This window comes from Phyllostomus discolor, chromosome 2 (assembly GCF_004126475.2).
Source record: "Phyllostomus discolor isolate MPI-MPIP mPhyDis1 chromosome 2, mPhyDis1.pri.v3, whole genome shotgun sequence".
NCBI lineage: Eukaryota > Metazoa > Chordata > Mammalia > Chiroptera > Phyllostomidae > Phyllostomus > Phyllostomus discolor.
In genome coordinates this window covers 21992464-22011062 of record NC_040904.2, presented here as the reverse complement: position 1 = coordinate 22011062, position 18599 = coordinate 21992464, and the positions used below count along the sequence as shown (strand labels likewise).

At 38.4% G+C, this 18599-nt stretch overlaps 1 protein-coding gene across 1 annotated transcript in view; it reads left to right on the top strand.

Moving 5' to 3' along the window:
- The first annotated feature begins 2821 nt into the window (after positions 1-2821).
- Positions 2822-18599, top strand: part of DHX36 (DEAH-box helicase 36) — a 35445-nt gene continuing 19667 nt past the window's right edge. Inside the window, exons 1-10 of the mRNA XM_028504514.2 lie at positions 2822-3167; positions 6021-6145; positions 6906-7137; positions 10158-10196; positions 10812-10982; positions 11739-11818; positions 12520-12594; positions 12730-12896; positions 14074-14155; positions 18275-18415. Coding sequence (XP_028360315.1) covers positions 2925-3167; positions 6021-6145; positions 6906-7137; positions 10158-10196; positions 10812-10982; positions 11739-11818; positions 12520-12594; positions 12730-12896; positions 14074-14155; positions 18275-18415 — 1355 coding nt within the window. The 5' untranslated portion in view covers positions 2822-2924. The remainder of the gene's footprint in view (positions 3168-6020; positions 6146-6905; positions 7138-10157; positions 10197-10811; positions 10983-11738; positions 11819-12519; positions 12595-12729; positions 12897-14073; positions 14156-18274; positions 18416-18599) is intronic.

The window sequence follows — 18599 nt, the reverse complement described above, 5'->3', positions numbered from 1 at the left end:
GAGCACCAGTTGGAGTAACAATGTTGATTATAATAAATCAGTCCCACCATTTGTTTTCTGGCACTAGGTAACCTAGGAATTCTTGTGGTTCCAACCAAAGCAGGAAAAAAGACCCCAAAACCAGTAACAAATGACACTTTTCTTCTTACCAATATCTTTCTGATCTTTCTTCAAAAATCACCCTTCTGTGCAGATTTTTACTACAATGACATTTGTGCTAAGTGTCTGCCAAAAGCAATAGCCTTAATCAATGCTGTACTGTATGCTGAAGACATCAGGAAAAATTAGTAATTTTAAATTCATAACTAAGATTCTGCTTAGGATCAACAAACATGAAATGGAAATAAATAATTCATCTGAAAAAATAACACTACCTCTCTCTGGGGTTTTCATGAGGATTGTGTAAGGTACGGACTGTCATTATTTTTCAATAGCTGGCACAATAAATTACCACAAACTCAGAATCTTAACCAACACACATTTATCACCTTACAGTTCTGTAGCATAGAAGTTTGACAAGGGTCTTCACTGGCGTTGGCAGGACACTCCTTTCCCCAGGCCCTAGGGGAGAACCCACTTTCTTTTTCAGTTCTGGGGGCTCTCTGCACTCCTTGGCTCCTAGTCCCCTCCCTCCATCTTCAAAGCCAGCAAAAGCTGGTTGAGTCCTCCTAGCACATTACTGTGAACTTTTCTTCTGCCTTCCTCTTCCACTTTTAAGGACTCTTACAGCTACAGAGCTCATCCAGATGATCCAGGATACTGTCCCCATTTTATGGTCATCTGATTAGCAATTTTAAATTCCCTTGGCCATGTAATGCAACATATTCACAGATTCCAGGAATTAGGATGTGAAATATTGGGGGGCCATTATTCTTCTAATCACAGATATGAATCACCTAGCTCACTACCTAGCAAATTCTAAGTGAGCAAACAATGGTAGTTCTCTTCCCCACTTACTCTCTTTATTACTCTGCTCAGGCTGCCATAACAAATGCTGCAGGTTTAAGCCTCAGTGACATAAACAGAAACTTTTTTCTCACAGCTCTGGAGGCTACGAAATCTAAGATCAAGATGCCAGCTGTTCCTTGTGAGAGCTCCATTCCTGGCTTTGTGACAGCTGTTCTCACATGACCTTTCTTCTGGGGACAGAGAGCAAGCTCTCTGTTTGTTTTGTTGTTGTTGTTTTCTCATATGGACTCTAATCCTATTGGATTGGGTACCACCTTTATGATCTAATTTAATTACTTCCTTAAGGCTATATCCCAAATGCAGTTACACTGAGAGGCTAGGGTTTCAACACATGAACTTCGAGGGGACACATTTAGTCCATAACACTCTCTCACCTAACAGCCCACACTCTTTCCCCCTACCATCTCCAATATGCTTACCTCATCCTACCTGTTGAACAATTCATCTATCATCATATCAGGTGAGGCCAAACGGTGCTTTAATTGGAAACTGTTCATTCCTGTAGTCTTAGTATTAGCTGAGAACTCCCAAAATGTAAAATCTGTCTGCTTTCTCTGCACTTGAAACTCATACAACCGCTTTCTAGACATCTCAATTTGTATGTTTCATAGGCTCCTCAAACTCTACATACACAATTTAAACACATTAACTTAACTCTCCCTCCAGCCAAAATAATCCTCCTCATCCTATGTTCCTCATTTCAGGATGTGGTACTGCCTTATTTGATAAGACTTTCAAATCTTAAACTTGAAAGTCATCTGACCTTTTCCTCTAATTTTCTGCATTAAATGATTCATCAAATCTTAATTTTATTTCCTAATCTCTCTTAATTCCAGTCCTTCCCATATCCCATCTTGATCTGTTATCCCATTTGCCACCCTATATCACAGGCTGGTAACTAGTTTCTCTCCACCCACTCTTCCCACCTCCATTCCTTTCTACCCAAAAGAGCCAAAGGGAGGCTCTGCTTTTAGGCAGACAAGCAATTTCAGGAAATCAAATGCCTCTGCTCACAGTATTTTTTATGCCACTGAGGCAGTATGCTGAACTGCCAGTATACTGGCAGTATACTGAACTGGCAGTATTCCAGCGTGTAGCATTTCCCTTTCTTAACTCGCTGTACACTAATTTCTTTAGCCTTTATCTTCTCAAGATTGCACACAAATGAAAGCTGATGCCCTGCTTGTCTTATCAGTGAGTATCCCTAGTGCCTTTAAATCAGTTACATGTCTAAATAAACTGATATCCCCTGGTGAACATCAAAGCCTGTGTGGCTTAGTGCCTTGATTGTTTGAAAACAGTGGCCTGGTCAAACAACAGTGGGTAACTTCATATGAACACGACTCTTCAACTGATGTTTTATTTAATTGTCTAACTGCTGTGCACTGAATTTGGCTAGACATGCTCATCTTATGCTGTTGGCTAAAGGTAGTAGTAAATAGTGATAAGCATTCGAAAAAGGCAGGGACATTGTTTTACTTAATTAAATATTTGAAACATGCACCAACCTGTTTCCAAGGCGTATCACTAGAAAAAAAAATATAATGAACTCATTTCTTTAGGGACTTTTAGGAGAGAATGCTTCATCCCACAGGTTCTTTTACTGTGTCTATATTTACTAAATGAACACAGACTCCGGATTTTACCACAAAGAGTAAGAAAGTGGAACCCAGTTCTTCACATGCTGGGTGTAGGAAAATAAATCCTGTGAGCCCTCTGACCGCGTTCCCTCCCGTGGCACTAAGTACACAGCCAAGGTAACATCAAGTAGACTGCACTTTAAGCCAACCTCGCGTTCGCCGGTGACGTCACCGGAAATGGCTCCTTGTGACGCTCAAGGACCCGCCCCCTCGCTCTGGGCCGGAAGCAAAGCGGAAGTGGACGTACACTCGCTTCCGGTCCCGTCGCCATTTCTATCGGTTACAGGTTCTCACGCTTTGTAGTCCGCTGGGACAATGAGCTATGACTACCATCAGAGCTGGGGCCGTGATGGTGGGCCCCGAAGCTCCGGCGGGAGCTGTGGAGGAAGCCATGGAGGGGGCCACGGAGGGAACCGAGGCTCCGGAGGCAGCGGTGGAGGAGGAGGGGGTGGTCGAGGGGGCCGCGGCCGACATCCTGGACACCTGAAAGGCCGCGAAATCGGCTTGTGGTACGCAAAGAAACAGGGGCAGAAGAACAAGGAAGCCGAGAGGCAGGAGGTAATCCGAGACTCGATAATGCAAGGGCACAATAGCTTCTCATTGCTCTCTTGCCTCCCCTAATTTTATTCTTCTTTCTTGGTTTCTTAACTGGTATAAGTGCTTTGTGTAGTAAATATGAAGTGCAAAGGTGTTATGCTAAAGCTTCCTGCAGAAGATACTGTAGAACTAAACGTTAGCCATGCACCTCTTACCTGAAGCTGTTAGGATTTATGTAGGCTGAACGTATACTTAGCTTCAGGACGAGGGAACTGTGGACAAAGCAAATATTAATTTAAGGTTGCAACCGAAAATAACTCTATTGGGGTGACACTACCATAGTACCTTTGGCAGCCCTTTCCCTTAAAGTAATTTTGGTCATTTTTATTGAAGATTTTTGCTTGATGGACTCTAAACCAGCGACCTTCTGCATTAGATACGGGGCTGCGCGGAACAAAAGCTGCCAAGCACTGATTTGCATGTAGAGCTTTCAGAATAGCCCAGCTTTTCTTTTAAGTATTAAAACGGCCACAGACCCACAGTAACTTTACAAGAACTCTCTATCAAATTCCATTTACTCGTTTTACATAAGGTTTTATTATGTTGCTATGGGAATCGGAAGAAATAAAATGGAAGTAACTTACAGTCTTAATTGGGAAAATAAGACTTTAACGGTTGAGAAGTTAAATAAATCTGCAATAATTCTTCATTGTTATTTCCACCTGAAACCAATTGTGTGATGCATCATTATGGAACTTTTGATTTCCAGCCCCTTCTCAAACCTCCATTTTAGTAAATGCCACTACAGTTTATTCACTTGCCGAGGCCAAAATGGGATTTATCTGTGATTCTTCTCTTTTATTTCAGCAGATTTGTCCTGCCTACTTTATATATCCCAATCGAACCACAGCCATTACCATAGGTCGAGCCATTTTGTTTTTTGTTCCTGGTCTCCTTACTGGTCTTCTAGCTTCCACTAGTTGTCCTTTGTAGAGCCACTCATGGTGATCTTTTAAAAGCAAAAAGTAAGTCATCTCATTCTCTAGCTCTCAACTTGAGATTAGAAGCAGGCTCACATCTGTCTCAGTCTAATTCATTTCAGTGGCATCCTAACATGTGTTCCAGAGACCTTGGAAATCTAGCCTCAATATACCAGGTTTCCCGCTGTGTACTTATCTTTTTGCGCTCAGTCAGCAATCTGATGTAATTATGACTTTTGGAAACATAACTTATTTTTGCTTTTTTTCTTACAGCTCTCATATCACTCCACTCTCTAAAATGTTTCCATTTTCCCTATCTGTGTATGAGCATTATTTAATAATTAGCTCATCCTGCCTTTACTTTCAGCCATTTCCATCAGTTTTACTTTTTAAAGTAATCTCTGTTTACCAAGTGAATGTATTATAATGATATACTCTTACTCTTTCAACAAATATTTACTGAGGACCTAGTATGTTTGAGATAACATCTTAGGCACTGTGTTAATAGGACAGATAACAGTTCTTACCTTACAGAGATAGTGGGGTATTAGGTGTTACAGATGGTTAGAATACAATGTTAAAGTATTACAATAAAGAGAATGTGTGATGTTACCTAACTCCAGGAGGGTCAGGAAGATTTTCAAGAGGATATAACCCTTAAGCTAAAACTTGAAAGATAGCAAAGTGTGTATGTGTTTGGGATTTGAGGTTTGGAAAGGGATTTTCAGGCAGAGGCAGCAGCACGTGCCACACCTTCAAGGCCAGGAAGAGCACGCTCGAGGAACTGAAGTAAGAGCGTGGTTATGGAATGTGGTGAGGTGTGGAGGTGGACAGTGTCTTTCAAATGTGTTGGCCACTTCTCACATAAAGGAATACACACACACAAAATATATATGTCAAACGTGTATATTTTATACTTACCCAAAGATACGTTTATTGACTTGAGGGAGGGGGAGAGAGAGAAAGAAAAACACAGATGTCAGAAACATTGAACGGGTACCTCGCGTGCATGCCTGACTTGGTTGGGATCAAAACCTGCAACCTTAGGCATGTGCCCCAAATGGGGATTGAACCCGCAACCTAGGTATATGCCCTGACTGGAAATCGAGCCTGCAGACTTTTGACATGTGGGGTGATGCTTCCACCAACTGAGCCACCTGGCCAGGGCTGGTGTGGTTTTTTATCATTCTCATTCCGTGAAGAAACCGAATCATTTGTCATATCATACCATCATCTTCATGAGCATGATCATTTTGTTTTCTCTCAGCTCAGCCTTCTTCTCGATTTATTCCTCTTGCTCATTTGCAACCAAAGTAGTATTTCCAGTTTTTAACGTAGTTGTTTTTTTTTCTTTTTTTTTAAGATTTTATTTATTTATTTTTAGAGAGGGAAGGGAGGGGAGGGAGGGAGAGGGAGAGAGGGAGAGAGGGAGAGGGAGAGAGAAATCAATGTGCGGTTGCTGGGGGTTCTGGCCTGCAACTCAGGAATGTATCGAACCTGGGACACTAACGTAGTTGTTTTTAGACAGAATATTGGGTTTCTTTAACTTTAATTGTGGGTATCTGTGAAAATTGAAGAGAACAAAATCATAAAATGTGAGGGTAGGAGGTAAGGGAAATCAGAGTTTTAGGAAGGAAGATAAATATCTTTTTTTTTTTGGCAATTACATTACAGCTAATTTTCTACTATTATATATAGTAGAAAAAAAGATCTTGAGGGATATGTGTGAAAATGTTAGCACCAGGTCTAGGAATTGGGCAAGAGGGCAAGTGTGGGGAAACTTAACTCTCTTTTATATATGGTTGTTGAACATGTATTTACCTTTATTTTTCATCAAGTAATTTTACACTTGCCTTCTATGTTGATGAGGATGCTTTTTCTTTGCATAAAATAGAGAGCCGTGGTGCACATGGACGAACATCGAGAAGAACAGATTGTGCAGCTCCTACACTCTGTCCAAGCTAAGAGTGATAAAGATTCAGAATCACAGATATCTTGGTTTGCTCCTGAAGATCATGGGTAAAACAAAAGTATTCTTTTAAAAGATGGGCCAAGAGTGACACTTACTCCATAGCATTGGCTAGAAGAAAAATGATAATAAAAATTACACCTTTAGACTTATTTTACTAAGTGAAATTTAGCCTTAAAGTATTTTTTTCTTATGTAGATAGAGCAGATTTGATGAAAGGGTAAAAATTAGATGGCATATTCATTCCTACAGAAAAGCTAAGTGATAGGAATAGTTTATCTGCATGTGAGATTTATTAAGTTATTATTTATTGTTTTTCATCCCCATTATCTTTGTAGTAACAAAATTCTCCTCTGGGGGAGACATATAAGAAGTTATATTGGGGCTGTTTTAAGAAAATCACAGAAACTGCATAGTTTAGAGAGAAAATTAGTCAAAGTTTTTGTGGGACTGTGTAATGTAGTATCCCATTTATAGCTCAGGAAAGGTAGCAGGAAGAAATGAAGTTGTAAAATATATCAAGGCTCATAAAAACACCACACCATTGCAAAGGAGGAATGACTTGCGTGAATTTTTAAAAAAATTTAATTACTACAGGGATAACTTGACTGGCATTATCTGTTTGGAAGGAGGAAAAATTTTAGTTCATTTTAAAAATATAAGTGTTTTGATAATTGCTCTACTAAGAGAAAAAGATAAAAGCTTTTGATTTTGGTGATTTTTGAAATAATTCAACAGCATATTATTTTGTTTCAGGTTATTTAATCCTTTGTCTTTGTCTTTTTCTTTCTTTTTTTTGGGTCAAAATAGATATGGTACTGAAGCTCCTGCTGAGAACAAACCATTCTCAGAGAAGAAATTTGAGGATCAGGAAAAAAAATTGATAAATCAAGAAAAGAGGACATTTAGAATCAGGGACAAATACATTGACCGAGATTCTGAGTATCTCTTGCAAGAAAATAAACCAGATGTAACCTTAGACCAACAGTTATTGGAAGATTTACAAAAGAAAAAAACTGACCCTCGGTACATTGAAATGCAGGTAATGGGAAGCAAGATGTGGAAAAACATTTTATTTGTCTTCTCAAACTCAATAAAAATATATTTATGGTTGGAATTAGTTGCATGGAATAGATCAGTGAGATTCCTCAACAGGCCTCCCTCGGAGAATTTTTTTCCTCCCATAAGTAGAGAAAAGCAACGGGACTGGAATAACACATAACCTATAGCAGCCTATCTCATCCGTGGTAGCTTATATGGCGAGGAGAAAAGTATTTGAAAATGGCGATTCAAATGAAAAAATCACTCTTGAGTTTAGCTTTTCTGGGACAGTTTAGGGAGATGTCATAAAAGACAAGGTGGTTAGAATTGTGAAGTTTCTTCTAGATGATTTAATCCCTTTACAGATGATGACATTAAATGCCTCAAAAGTTACATGATTTGCTTATGTTCAACATTCTAAAGGTAGGACTGTGACAGGAACAAAAATTGTCCTGACTTTTTTTTTCTTTTTTCTTAAGTATTTTCTTTTCCTGTTAGGCAAGATATTTTAAGGTCCTTCCTATTGAAACAAAGTTGTATGCTTTGTGGATGTTCTAGAGATAGACATAAAGAAATGTTCATGTGTGTGGATTTTTTTAAGGTAAAAATTCTGAGGGCCGTGTTTTTAATATGCAAATACCACTGTTTTAGACAAAGGTGGACTGTCAGTCACATTCTCTGTGGGAAGGAAAGTTGCTTAATCAGCAACTCACTGTTGCTGATTAAGATTGGATATCCTGTTTAGAACAGATAGCTGAGGTTGTTGAGGAGCCAGATTGTGTAGTTTTTTGATTCCTATTGAGTGAAAATGTAAGGACAGAGGAGATTTCAAGATGAGTTCATTCATCACGTGGTTGAGAGTAGAGCTTTTACTGCATTAGGAACAAGGGGAATTGGCTACTCTCTACTTTGTATAGGGGACAGAAGTCAAATGATTAATTAAAGTTGAGTGACTAATGTAGGACAGAGAAAGTTAGGAGAAGAAATGTGTGAAACAAAAACATTCGGTCATCTTCCTATTGGCCGGACAGGGTTGTAAAAGCTTTACATGTACTACGTCATTTAAACCTCCCAGCAGCCCTGTGTGGGATTATATTCGTTTATTACAGATGAGGAAAAAGAATCTTAGATTTAAGTGACCTATAGTGCGTAGCTAGTAAGAGAACCTGGTCTGAAATTCAGATGTGTTTTAAGAGTTCAACTCTTTAATCCTTCTTGGTGTGATGTGCTGTGTTTTTACTTTATTTCATGATTTGTTTAATAAACACCAATTTTCCACTTGCTAGATGCCTATCATTGTGCCGTGTTGTCCAAAGGCTCATGAGGCACTCCTTGTCCTCAGTTTCTATTCCCATCACCTCATCTCAGAGTTGCAGCTAGAAATTAGGAAATAGAAGGTGTACTTGCTTTGGGAAAGAATACTGGGTTGTAATTCTCTCTTTAGCAGTATTTATGTATATAGAAAATATGGTTAATGCTAGTTTCAAATTTCATAGGATGGCTTGCATATACTTAAATATTAAGACAGTTGCATTTACTTGGGATATTACTATTTTTAGAAAGAAAATATTTTTTAAATATGTTAAAAATTATAATAAAAGGAATTACAAAGAAAAGTATGGTGACTTGTTACCTCTGAGTACTAGAATTCACTTAAGTCACCACACCGACTCAGTTTTACAGCACTGGCACGAGTCACCTGGCCATGACAAGCAGGGCATGTGCAGCATGGTTAGTGATAATGTACCGGCCTAGTTTTATAGCATTGGCACAAGTCACCTGACCATGACAAGCAGCGCATGTGCAGTGTGGTTATTGATAATGCTGGATGTTGTGTGTTTGAAAGTTGCAGAGAGAATAGATCTTAAAAGTTCTCATCACGAGAAAAAATGTTTGTAACTATGTATAGTGATGGTATTATTTATTGTGATTATCTTACAATATATACAGAGAGTGGATTATTATGTTTTATACCTGAACTATATCTCAGTAAATAGTATTAGGGGACTTGGACACATTCTCCATCCTGACAAATCAAGTAGGCAAAAATTAGCAAGGATGATGTTTCATGAAATTAAAAAACAAAGCATGGCAATAATATACTAGATTACCTAGGATAGTTCTGATTTGGCAAATTTTCTTTTCAATAAATAGGGCTTGTTAAAACTGGTTAATTTTTTTTATACCACTGAAGATTCTTTTTTTATATTCTATGATATACCTAGTTCGGTGTAAACCATAGTGCTGCTGCTTAGTGTATGTCATTTTTATGTAGTGTGGGTATGGGGATCCATAGAAGTTTCCAAAACTAGAAAGAAATTATCACGTAAAAGTTACAGAAAAGAAACGGTTGTTCTCTCTCGTATTCCAATTGTAATTCACCAAAATCTTGTTGAGTAGCTTACATGTGTCAGAAACAGCTACTTGTTTTTTATGTAAAGGTTTTTCATTTAGATCTGTGGTAGCCCAGAGAGAAAACCTTGAGACTCCAGGTTTGACTTAAGATTACAGTTCTTAAATGACAGTACCACATTTTATTACTGCCGATACTGTTTTAAGCTGTCCTTTCTACTCAGAGGCAAGTACCCAGCAATAATCTTTCAGTGTATCCCAGTGCTTAATGCATTAATAAATGGTGTGGATCTATGGGTAGGAAAAGAATCTGGTGTGGAAATCAAATCTAAGATGAACACATAAAACAAATAGAAAAAATGTAAAAGTAACTTAGGGATTGAAAGAATGCTATTAGATGATAGATTTCATTGTCACTAACTCCAACAAGGCATCTCTGTTGGACATGATAGAATTTTATTTTTCAGTGTTTCAAAAACAAAAGGGATAACTAAGTTAGTTTCTTTTTTTTTTTTTTTTTTTAGAAAAATTCTTTTTTAAGTCGTAATGTTTCCCATAAGCTGTGGGGCAGTACAAATACTTCTGTATTCTAGCATATTGATGTATTTTGATTATCAGGTTATAATTTCTGTTTTTTGGTGAATTTGTAACATTTTGTTCTAATTTTAGCATTTCAGGGAAAAGCTGCCTTCATTTGGAATGCAAAAGGTAAATGATTATGCAGTATTTAATTTGATTTGCAAAATACTTAAAATGCAACTTTTTTTTTTTTTTTTTTTACAAAGTGTTACGCTAAGAAGAGATATAAATTAATGAGCCTTTCTCTAATAGATTTTCTTGGAAGTTCATTTTTTTTTTAAGTTGACCAAAAACGAAAAGAAAAAATGGTCATGAAATAATATCTCTGAAGTTTGCTCATATTATGTCCATAATTGAAATCGTTAGAGTTTAAAAACTAATTTTCACAAAATGTTTTTTTGGTAACTTAGGTATTTAAAATCTTTAATTATTTGAAAGAAATATCTTAATTTATACTGTTATTTTAAAACAATATATAAAACTTATCCTGCAGACAAAGCCATATTTATGAATTATAATATAAATCCTTAATGTCTTTAGCGGTTATTTGCCTTATACTCAACAGCCCACGCCAACATTCTTCTTAATTCATTTTAATTCTTATGCCTAGAACTTGTGAGCTATTCATTTTTTAAGCGTTCGTGTTTGTTAGAGGTAATTACCTTCAGTTTCATAGAATTTCAGTAACTGTCTTTTTAGACTTTAACTTGCGATGTTGTTCACTTATTTTTCCTTTTGTAATAGGAATTGGTAAATATGATTGATAATAACCAGGTGACAGTAATTAGTGGTGAAACTGGTTGTGGAAAAACCACCCAAGTGACTCAGTTCATTTTGGATAATTACATCGAAAGAGGAAAAGGATCTGCATGCAGGATAGTTTGTACTCAGCCTAGAAGAATTAGTGCCATTTCAGTAAGTTATCTCTCCCTTTTTAAATAAAGCCCTTCATTTTATTTTTCATTTTTTAGGGTAGTATTGATAGTAGCTTTTTAAAAAACAAAATTTCCAAGATCTGTTGGTTTTGAATGGATAGTCCTGTAAGTATTATAAAGTGAAATAATTGTGTATATGGGATATACTGATTGCGAAGTTTTAGTTCTGAAGTATTATTTCTTAAAATTAATCATGTCATTTTCTGTTTCTAACCTTCTGTCACAAGATGACTGTTGGTTACATTCAGTTACTCAAATCAGTGTCGATTATAACAACATTTCATCTATCCAGAGCTTGCTTTTGGCAGCCATAACTTTGAGAACACCATCAGATATTAAGATACTAGGAATTAAGAAACACTAGTCTCTAACAAAAAGAAACAAACAAAAAAATGTATCAACATATATTTACTCTCAAATTCCATGCAAATTTTGTAAACTCTTTTAAAAAAGACAAATCAAAAGGAGAGAAAATGAGAGGATGGCTGTAGAAAGACATTTTGAAAATAGTGGTGAGAGAGAACTTGGCCTTGGAGAGCTTAAGAGGAAATGAAAAATAAGCACAAGTCGTCTGCAGCTCCTAAGGGACTCACACAGTATTGGCTCAGGTTTTAATACCTCTTTTTTTTAACTCGAGAAAATCAGATGAACAATTTCGTAGCAATCGCAGATTTTCATGGATGTCCAGAATATTGTACTAAAGGAAATCACACTTGTAACTGTATTTTAATTCAAGGTGGCAGAGAGAGTGGCTGCAGAAAGGGCAGAATCCTGTGGCAATGGTAACAGTACTGGATACCAAATTCGTCTCCAGAGGTAAAGAATGTTCACTTGTTTGCAAGTAGATTTTAGTCAAAAATTCAAGCTGGAGATTGAAAAAAAAAAGATTGTGCCCATTTTTCTGCTGATTATTACTATTAGAATTAACATTTAAAGTAACTGAAACGTAGGCGGTTTGCGACCCACAGTCATTTTTTAACCCAAATTCAGTATTGGATTGCCATTTTCATGTCTTCCATATTGTGGAATGATTAGGAACATAACTCATTTCCTGGACATACATTAGAAGACCATCACTTGCCCTGAAAGGAGTTGAAGTCCTGTACCTTGCTACCACCCCACAGCCCATGATCAGCTTTATTGAACTTGTCATCTTTAACCCCCTACCCCACTTCAATGTATGTTCTTAGTTCTTCTCTAGAGGCCAAGATTCCATTTGCCTTTTTAAATCACCTGGCTCTCCCATTACTGAACAGAAGTTTAGGCCATAAGTAATGGCTAATTTTCTGAATGAATGGTTATACCTTTAAAAAGAAATAATTAATGTTATGACAACAAAAGTAATGTATGAACTTGAATGCAGTGTTTCTTATTACCCTATCATGGTAGGCATTCCTATAACTAGGAAATAAAACGTGTAGATATTAAAACTAAGTGTTTCTTTAATCGAAGTTTTTCTTTTAAATGTTTGTAGTAAAGAAAACCAAGCATTGTTAACTTGTGTCTTTTATTCACAGCCGGTTGCCAAGGAAACAGGGGTCTATCTTATACTGTACGACAGGAATCATTCTTCAGTGGCTCCAGTCAGACCCGTGAGTGTATTAAATTCAGAATATTTAGTTAAATCTTATAAAAGCTGTAGTTATTAAATTGGATGTTACTGATTTTGGGTTCCATTTTTTAATTTTTGGACTGAGTTGCCCTCTTCACCGCGCTTCTGCTTTTAGGCATTTGTCCAGTGTTAGCCACATCGTGCTTGATGAAATCCATGAGAGAAATCTACAGTCGGACGTTCTAATGACTGTTGTTAAAGATCTTCTCAGTTACCGACCTGACCTGAAGGTAATACTGATGAGTGCGACTCTGAATGCCGAGAAATTTTCGGAATATTTCGGTGAGTAAAATTTATGGTTATTACTTTAGATAATTACCAGATAATTAACTTGGCATCAATAAAATCAAACCACAAATTTGAATAGTTTTATAAACTTTTCGTGATTCTTTTGTGGCTTTTATGTGCTGTCATAGGCTAGAGTGGCAGTTTGCTAATAACATCAATACTAGCGACAATTTATGGAATACCTTCAGTATGCCAGGCAGTAAGTATATTTGGCACTTCGTTAATTCTCATAGTACCTTGGGAGGTACATGCTGTTATTTTCATGTTTACAATGCAAAAACAGCCTCAGCACAGTTAAGTAGCTCACCCAAGGTTGTCTAATTAACAGAAGGTCAAGAGGATTTGAAACTAAGTTTGACTAGCTGCAAAGTATATTCTTTTAAAATTATGACTCACTCTTGCTTATAATTGGGGAAGGTGGGGAGAAGTGAGGGAGTTAAAATGGAATAGAGCCGTATTTCATACATGTTCATCTATTCAGCCTAGCTGACTCTCCAAGCCTTGTGAGTCTGGTTGGGTGGATCATGTGTGTGTTTTTCGTGAGGTGTCCAGAACCACATTGACTTCCTCAGACTTAGGAGAGTCGGAGGCTGAGCTCTGATGCCGCCTCAGATGTGACCTCTGCCGCAGTGTTGACCTTGGCTTACAGTGTGTACTGTTTGTTTGGTACAGAATATGAATAACATTTAAAAAGTTCCAAGGATCTTTTTTTTAACCAATGATTCTAAAATAGTAAGTAACAATGTAGTGTTAGGTTTGGTCTTGTTTTGACTACTTTTTCCTCCTCCTAACCCTGTGTGCCACGGGAACAGTGATTCATGTGCAGATCTCAGTAAAGAGAGTCTGGTGGCACCGTCCTGCCTGATGAAGAGAAGGTAGACTTCAGACTAATGGGTTTTGTGTTCCAGTTGAAATTCTTTATCCTTCGGTATTCCGCGTCACTTTAGAACCGTGAGATGTGTGTACAGTTTAGTAGCAGTAAGAAGGGGCTGAGTGAAGACTAGACGGCTGCTTTTTATGGAACTAGATAATAGGGAAAAAATAGGATAGAGCTGTAAAAGTTCAGGACCATTTTCTGAAGTTGAAAAAAGTAACAGACTGTCCTATTTATACTGTTTGTGTACAGTGTAAACATTGGAGTACAGACTTGTGTTTTGTTTACCATTAATAGGTAACTGTCCAATGATACACATACCTGGTTTTACGTTTCCGGTTGTGGAGTATCTTTTGGAAGATATAATAGAAAAAATAAGGTAAGTGAATATTTGGAAATAAAAAAAGATTTAAAAATACTAATGTCACCTTTTCTGTCAGACTTTAATTTAGAAACTCACCTTAATCATTTCCTTCTAAAACACCGTGTTTTCTTCAATCAGGGATTCCCAAATGCAAATTAAAATCACCCTCAGCCTTTTAAAACCCAGATGACATGATCACACCCCGTACCTTTGTTACATTACAAAGTCTGGACTGGTAGCCAGGAATCAGTATTTTTACCAAGATCCCTGTGCAGCAAAGTTTAGGATGCTCTGGTTCTCCTACCTGGTTTTTTCCTTCTCTTTTGCAGGTTTCCATTCCCCACCTTTTAAATATGCTTTTCCCCTAAGTTCTTCGCTAGCTTTTTCTCAGTCTGTTGTGATTTCACTGTGTAATTTTATTTCCGTGGCTGTACTTCTGTGCTTTCATAGCTCTCTGAGCTAGAGCTTCAAAACCGAGGCCGTCCCTGAACTCTAAGCTTGTCGTCTGACTCTATCTACAGCATTCCAGTACCACAGATACGTTGAACCTCACATTTTTAAAACGCAAATCATCTTTCATCGCATCCCCACCATGCTTCCGCCAGAAAAATTAAGCCTTATAATGGGCACTGATGTTATCCTCCACCCAGTTGTCTAAGCTGGACATCAAAAAAGCCAGTGTTTATCAAGGAGTTATAAGTTCACTGCTTTACTTGTACAGTAACCAAATTACATTCAGTCATTCTCTACTCCTCCCCTGCGCCCTGCCTCACCAGAATGCAAACCCTAAGAGCTTTTGCTTCCCACTTTTTGTCTTCCCACTTTTATTTCTTTTTCTTAAGACCTGTATTGTCTCTTCTGTGCTAATACAGTGGTTCCTCCTTTGGCACTGTAGTTTTCTCCCAAATGCTGCCATGTATTTTCCCAGAAAATATGCTCATGTGACTTTCTCCCCCTAGACAATGCCCCTGAGATTTCCCTTTAAACACTGGTTTAAGAACCTGTATTGGGTTATCATGGCCTACAGCAGAGCACCTCGCTGCTATGCTCAAGTTAGTGATCCCTTCAACACTGGCCCTTAGCTGCTGGCCGCCTCCTGCAAGAGCTGTGCAGAATTGTATTTGTATTTTGACGAGAAAATGGCTGGGACAGCAGAGCCCCACTGGATCAGCTTCCAGTCCCTAAGCTCGTCATTTGAAGGCTCTGCACAGTCTGGCCCATCCTGTTGTCGCCTCGTGCATCCCATGGCCTGCCTGTCGTAAATGCAGTATTCCCTACTATGCCAGCCATTGCCCTTCCATTCATGACTTTTTGCTTTGTTACATGTTATTTCCTCCTTTTAGACTTAATTTGCCACCTTCTCCATCTTTTCAACTATAAACTATTGATTATGTAAAAATAAAGCCCAGCTTTATTGCCCGTGAAGCCATCTGGGACACCTCTCACAGAATGAGTTGCTTTCTCGTGGGGACTCCTACAGCGTGTGTATCGTCTCCCTTACAACACTTACCTTACTGCCGTGTCATGTGTCTCTTTATATTTGCCTCTTGCACTAGACTTCATATTTTTCGAGGTCAAGGATTTTGTCCTGTTCGTCTTTGTGACTAGTGTGTAGCACAGTGCCTGGCCTCTAGTAAGCATCATGAGGATATGGACAGATGTATAAAAACTGTGATGAGATTTTTTTAAGACTCCACAGTTTACTTAGTAAACGAGAAGATTACTAGTGGGAAGGTGAGAAGAAAGATCCTACTGTGTATTTTACATGAAGAAGAGTCAGCTGAATTTTGAGTGGACATTTATTTAACAGATATTTTTTGAACTTTATGTCTTGCATTTGTGCACTAGGGTCTCAGCATACAACTTGGGAAAGACTTGGTACATACCTCACAACTTCTAGGCAGGGATGCATGTACGCTATTAATTTAAGGTATGGTTGACCTGTGTGCGAAAGTAGTGTGTGGGGAATGAGCTTACTGATAGCAGGTTAGTCTGGGCAAGGCAGGGAAGCAGTGAAATTCAGAGTAAGAAGGAGGAAGTGTGTATGTCAGAGAGCATGGAGCATACTAAAAGTGAGAGAGGATGGTGTATTGGTCTCCCATGCCCTGGTTTTATCAATGTGCATAAATTTTTCTTAAAAATTTTTACATATTCCCAGAAAGAGGGGAAAGGAGGGAAATGGAGAGAGTGAAACATCAATTTGTGGTTGCCTGTTGCGCGCCCCCTGCCAGGGTCCTGGCCTGTGACCCAGGCATGTTCCCTGACTAGGAATTGATCCAGTGACCCTTTGGCTCATAGGCCAGCGCTGAAACCCCTGAGCCACACCAGTCAGGGCACTGTCCAAAAATTTTTATGCCCTTCCTCAATTCCACTTTCCACGATGTGTCTACTTCCTACTACAGCACATTTACCACTTGTTTTCTAAGAAAATATTGTCAACAGCTCGACAATAATGAAACTAAGTTTCAGGGATCAGTAATCAAAAAGCATATCAAAATGACTGCTTGTTCTTTTTTAAGATTTTATTTATTTACTGTTTTAGAGAGAGGGGAAGGAGAAAGAGAAAGACAAGGAGGGAAACATCAGTGTTCTAGAGATACATGGCTGCCTCCCATCTGTCCTCTACAGGGGACCTGGCCCGCAACCCAGGCAAGTGCCCTAACTAGGAATTGATCCAGTGACCTTTTGGTTCACAGGCTGGTGGCGCTCAATCCACTAAGCCACACCAGCCAGGGCAGGGCTTGCTTTCTTAAACTGTCTAGAAGGCAGATTAGGTACAAGGACTGTAGCTAAAGGGTCTCTTGAAGTGAAGGGATAGTATCTACGTAGTGATCCCTAAGAGGGGAGTTGGAGGAGGCTGGTCCTTAGATAGAAGTTGGCAGCAGACACTCTAGCTCTCACTTTCTAGAAGCTGCACCGCAAGGAAGGAGGAGGGAAGGAAGTGGGGTGAGATGAGATAGAGGGCTGTGATTGGGCCCTTGGGGTGGGGGTTGAAGGTTACTTCTGTTGCTGGAACTGCTGGGAAGGGAGCCATCCTGCTGATTAGGACTAATCTCTGTCTCAGGTTGCCCTGCCTCCAGTTGGTGCCTATATATGTATCGAAGACTTAGGGGAGTCCTGGGTCACAGGTACTGAATAGGGAAGGGGATTAACACTCTCCGGGTGTCTGCTGTGTGTCAGGCACTGTGCTTTTACTCTTGTCACTTTTTTTGCTTTTATACTAATGCTGTTGTCAGTATTAATCTCTCAAATAAGGAAACTGAAGATCTGAGAGTTACCCCTTGTTCAAAGTCACACAGGTAGTCAATGGCAGAACGTGGATGTCATTCTGTAATTTGACTCACAATAAACATGTTCCAAACTCCCTATTCCATCTAGTTGCTGACCCCCTGGGGGAACTGTGAGGGGATGTGGGGTTAAGTTTAGGCTCATTTTTGTCTCTATCTTCACGCCCTCAGAACCCACTTAATAATAGGTGGGATCTTGGGGCAGATGTGCCCAGCTTATAGCTGTCCCTTCGGCTCGGTGGGGTCATAGCACAGCTCTGGAGATTCGAATGCTGCTTCTGGCCCTGCCGTTAGCTGTGTCTGTGGGCCTGAGCAGAATTAAATAGTTCTTAAACATGGGACTGTGTGTTCATAAACACACTCTTGAATCTCCTGGGCCACCAGTTAAATTCTTGGGTTAGCAGGCCCCAGCCAGACTTGAATCCAAATCACAAGGTATAGGATTTCAGAATTTATAAACTCTCCAGGGAATTCTTACGTGTACTCAGCTTTAGAAATCTCCTGTATGTAAAATCTGAGTCTTTTGCTAGGCAACATTAACTATTATTTTGGACTTAACGTTATCTTTTGTTTTAGGGCAAACAAGTTGAAGGTGAACATTACTCTAATTTTGATTGCTTATAATGACCGAGAGTTGTATGTGCTTTGATGGAGAAGAATGATTTTCATCTAGAATGTCAGGTTTTATGTTAATGAACACTTACAAATTTGATATTTAACTCCAGTGTTCACTAAAAATAGTTTTTTATAATCTTTTTTAAAATCCTAAATATAAAAAGTTATAGATAATAGCTAAAACCAAAGAGTTTCAAAAAAGTGAAGCCATTTAAGGATGTTTTTATTCTAGATATGTTCCAGAACAAAAAGAACGCAGATCCCAGTTTAAGAGGAGTTTCATGCAAGGGCATGTAAATAGACAAGAAAAAGAAGAAAAAGAAGCAATCTATAAAGATCGCTGGCCAGATTACATAAGGGAACTGCAGAAAAGGTAAGTTTATTTTGTTTGAAAGTCAGAACACAGTGACTGCTAACTGACTGACTAAAACAAAAAACAGGAATTATCTTCTTGAATTTGTATGTTTTTAAGGAGATTTTTGCAAGTCTCATATTCCAGCTGAATACTATGCTATTTTGATTGCTAAACACTATTATTTTCCTAATAATTTTCCTAT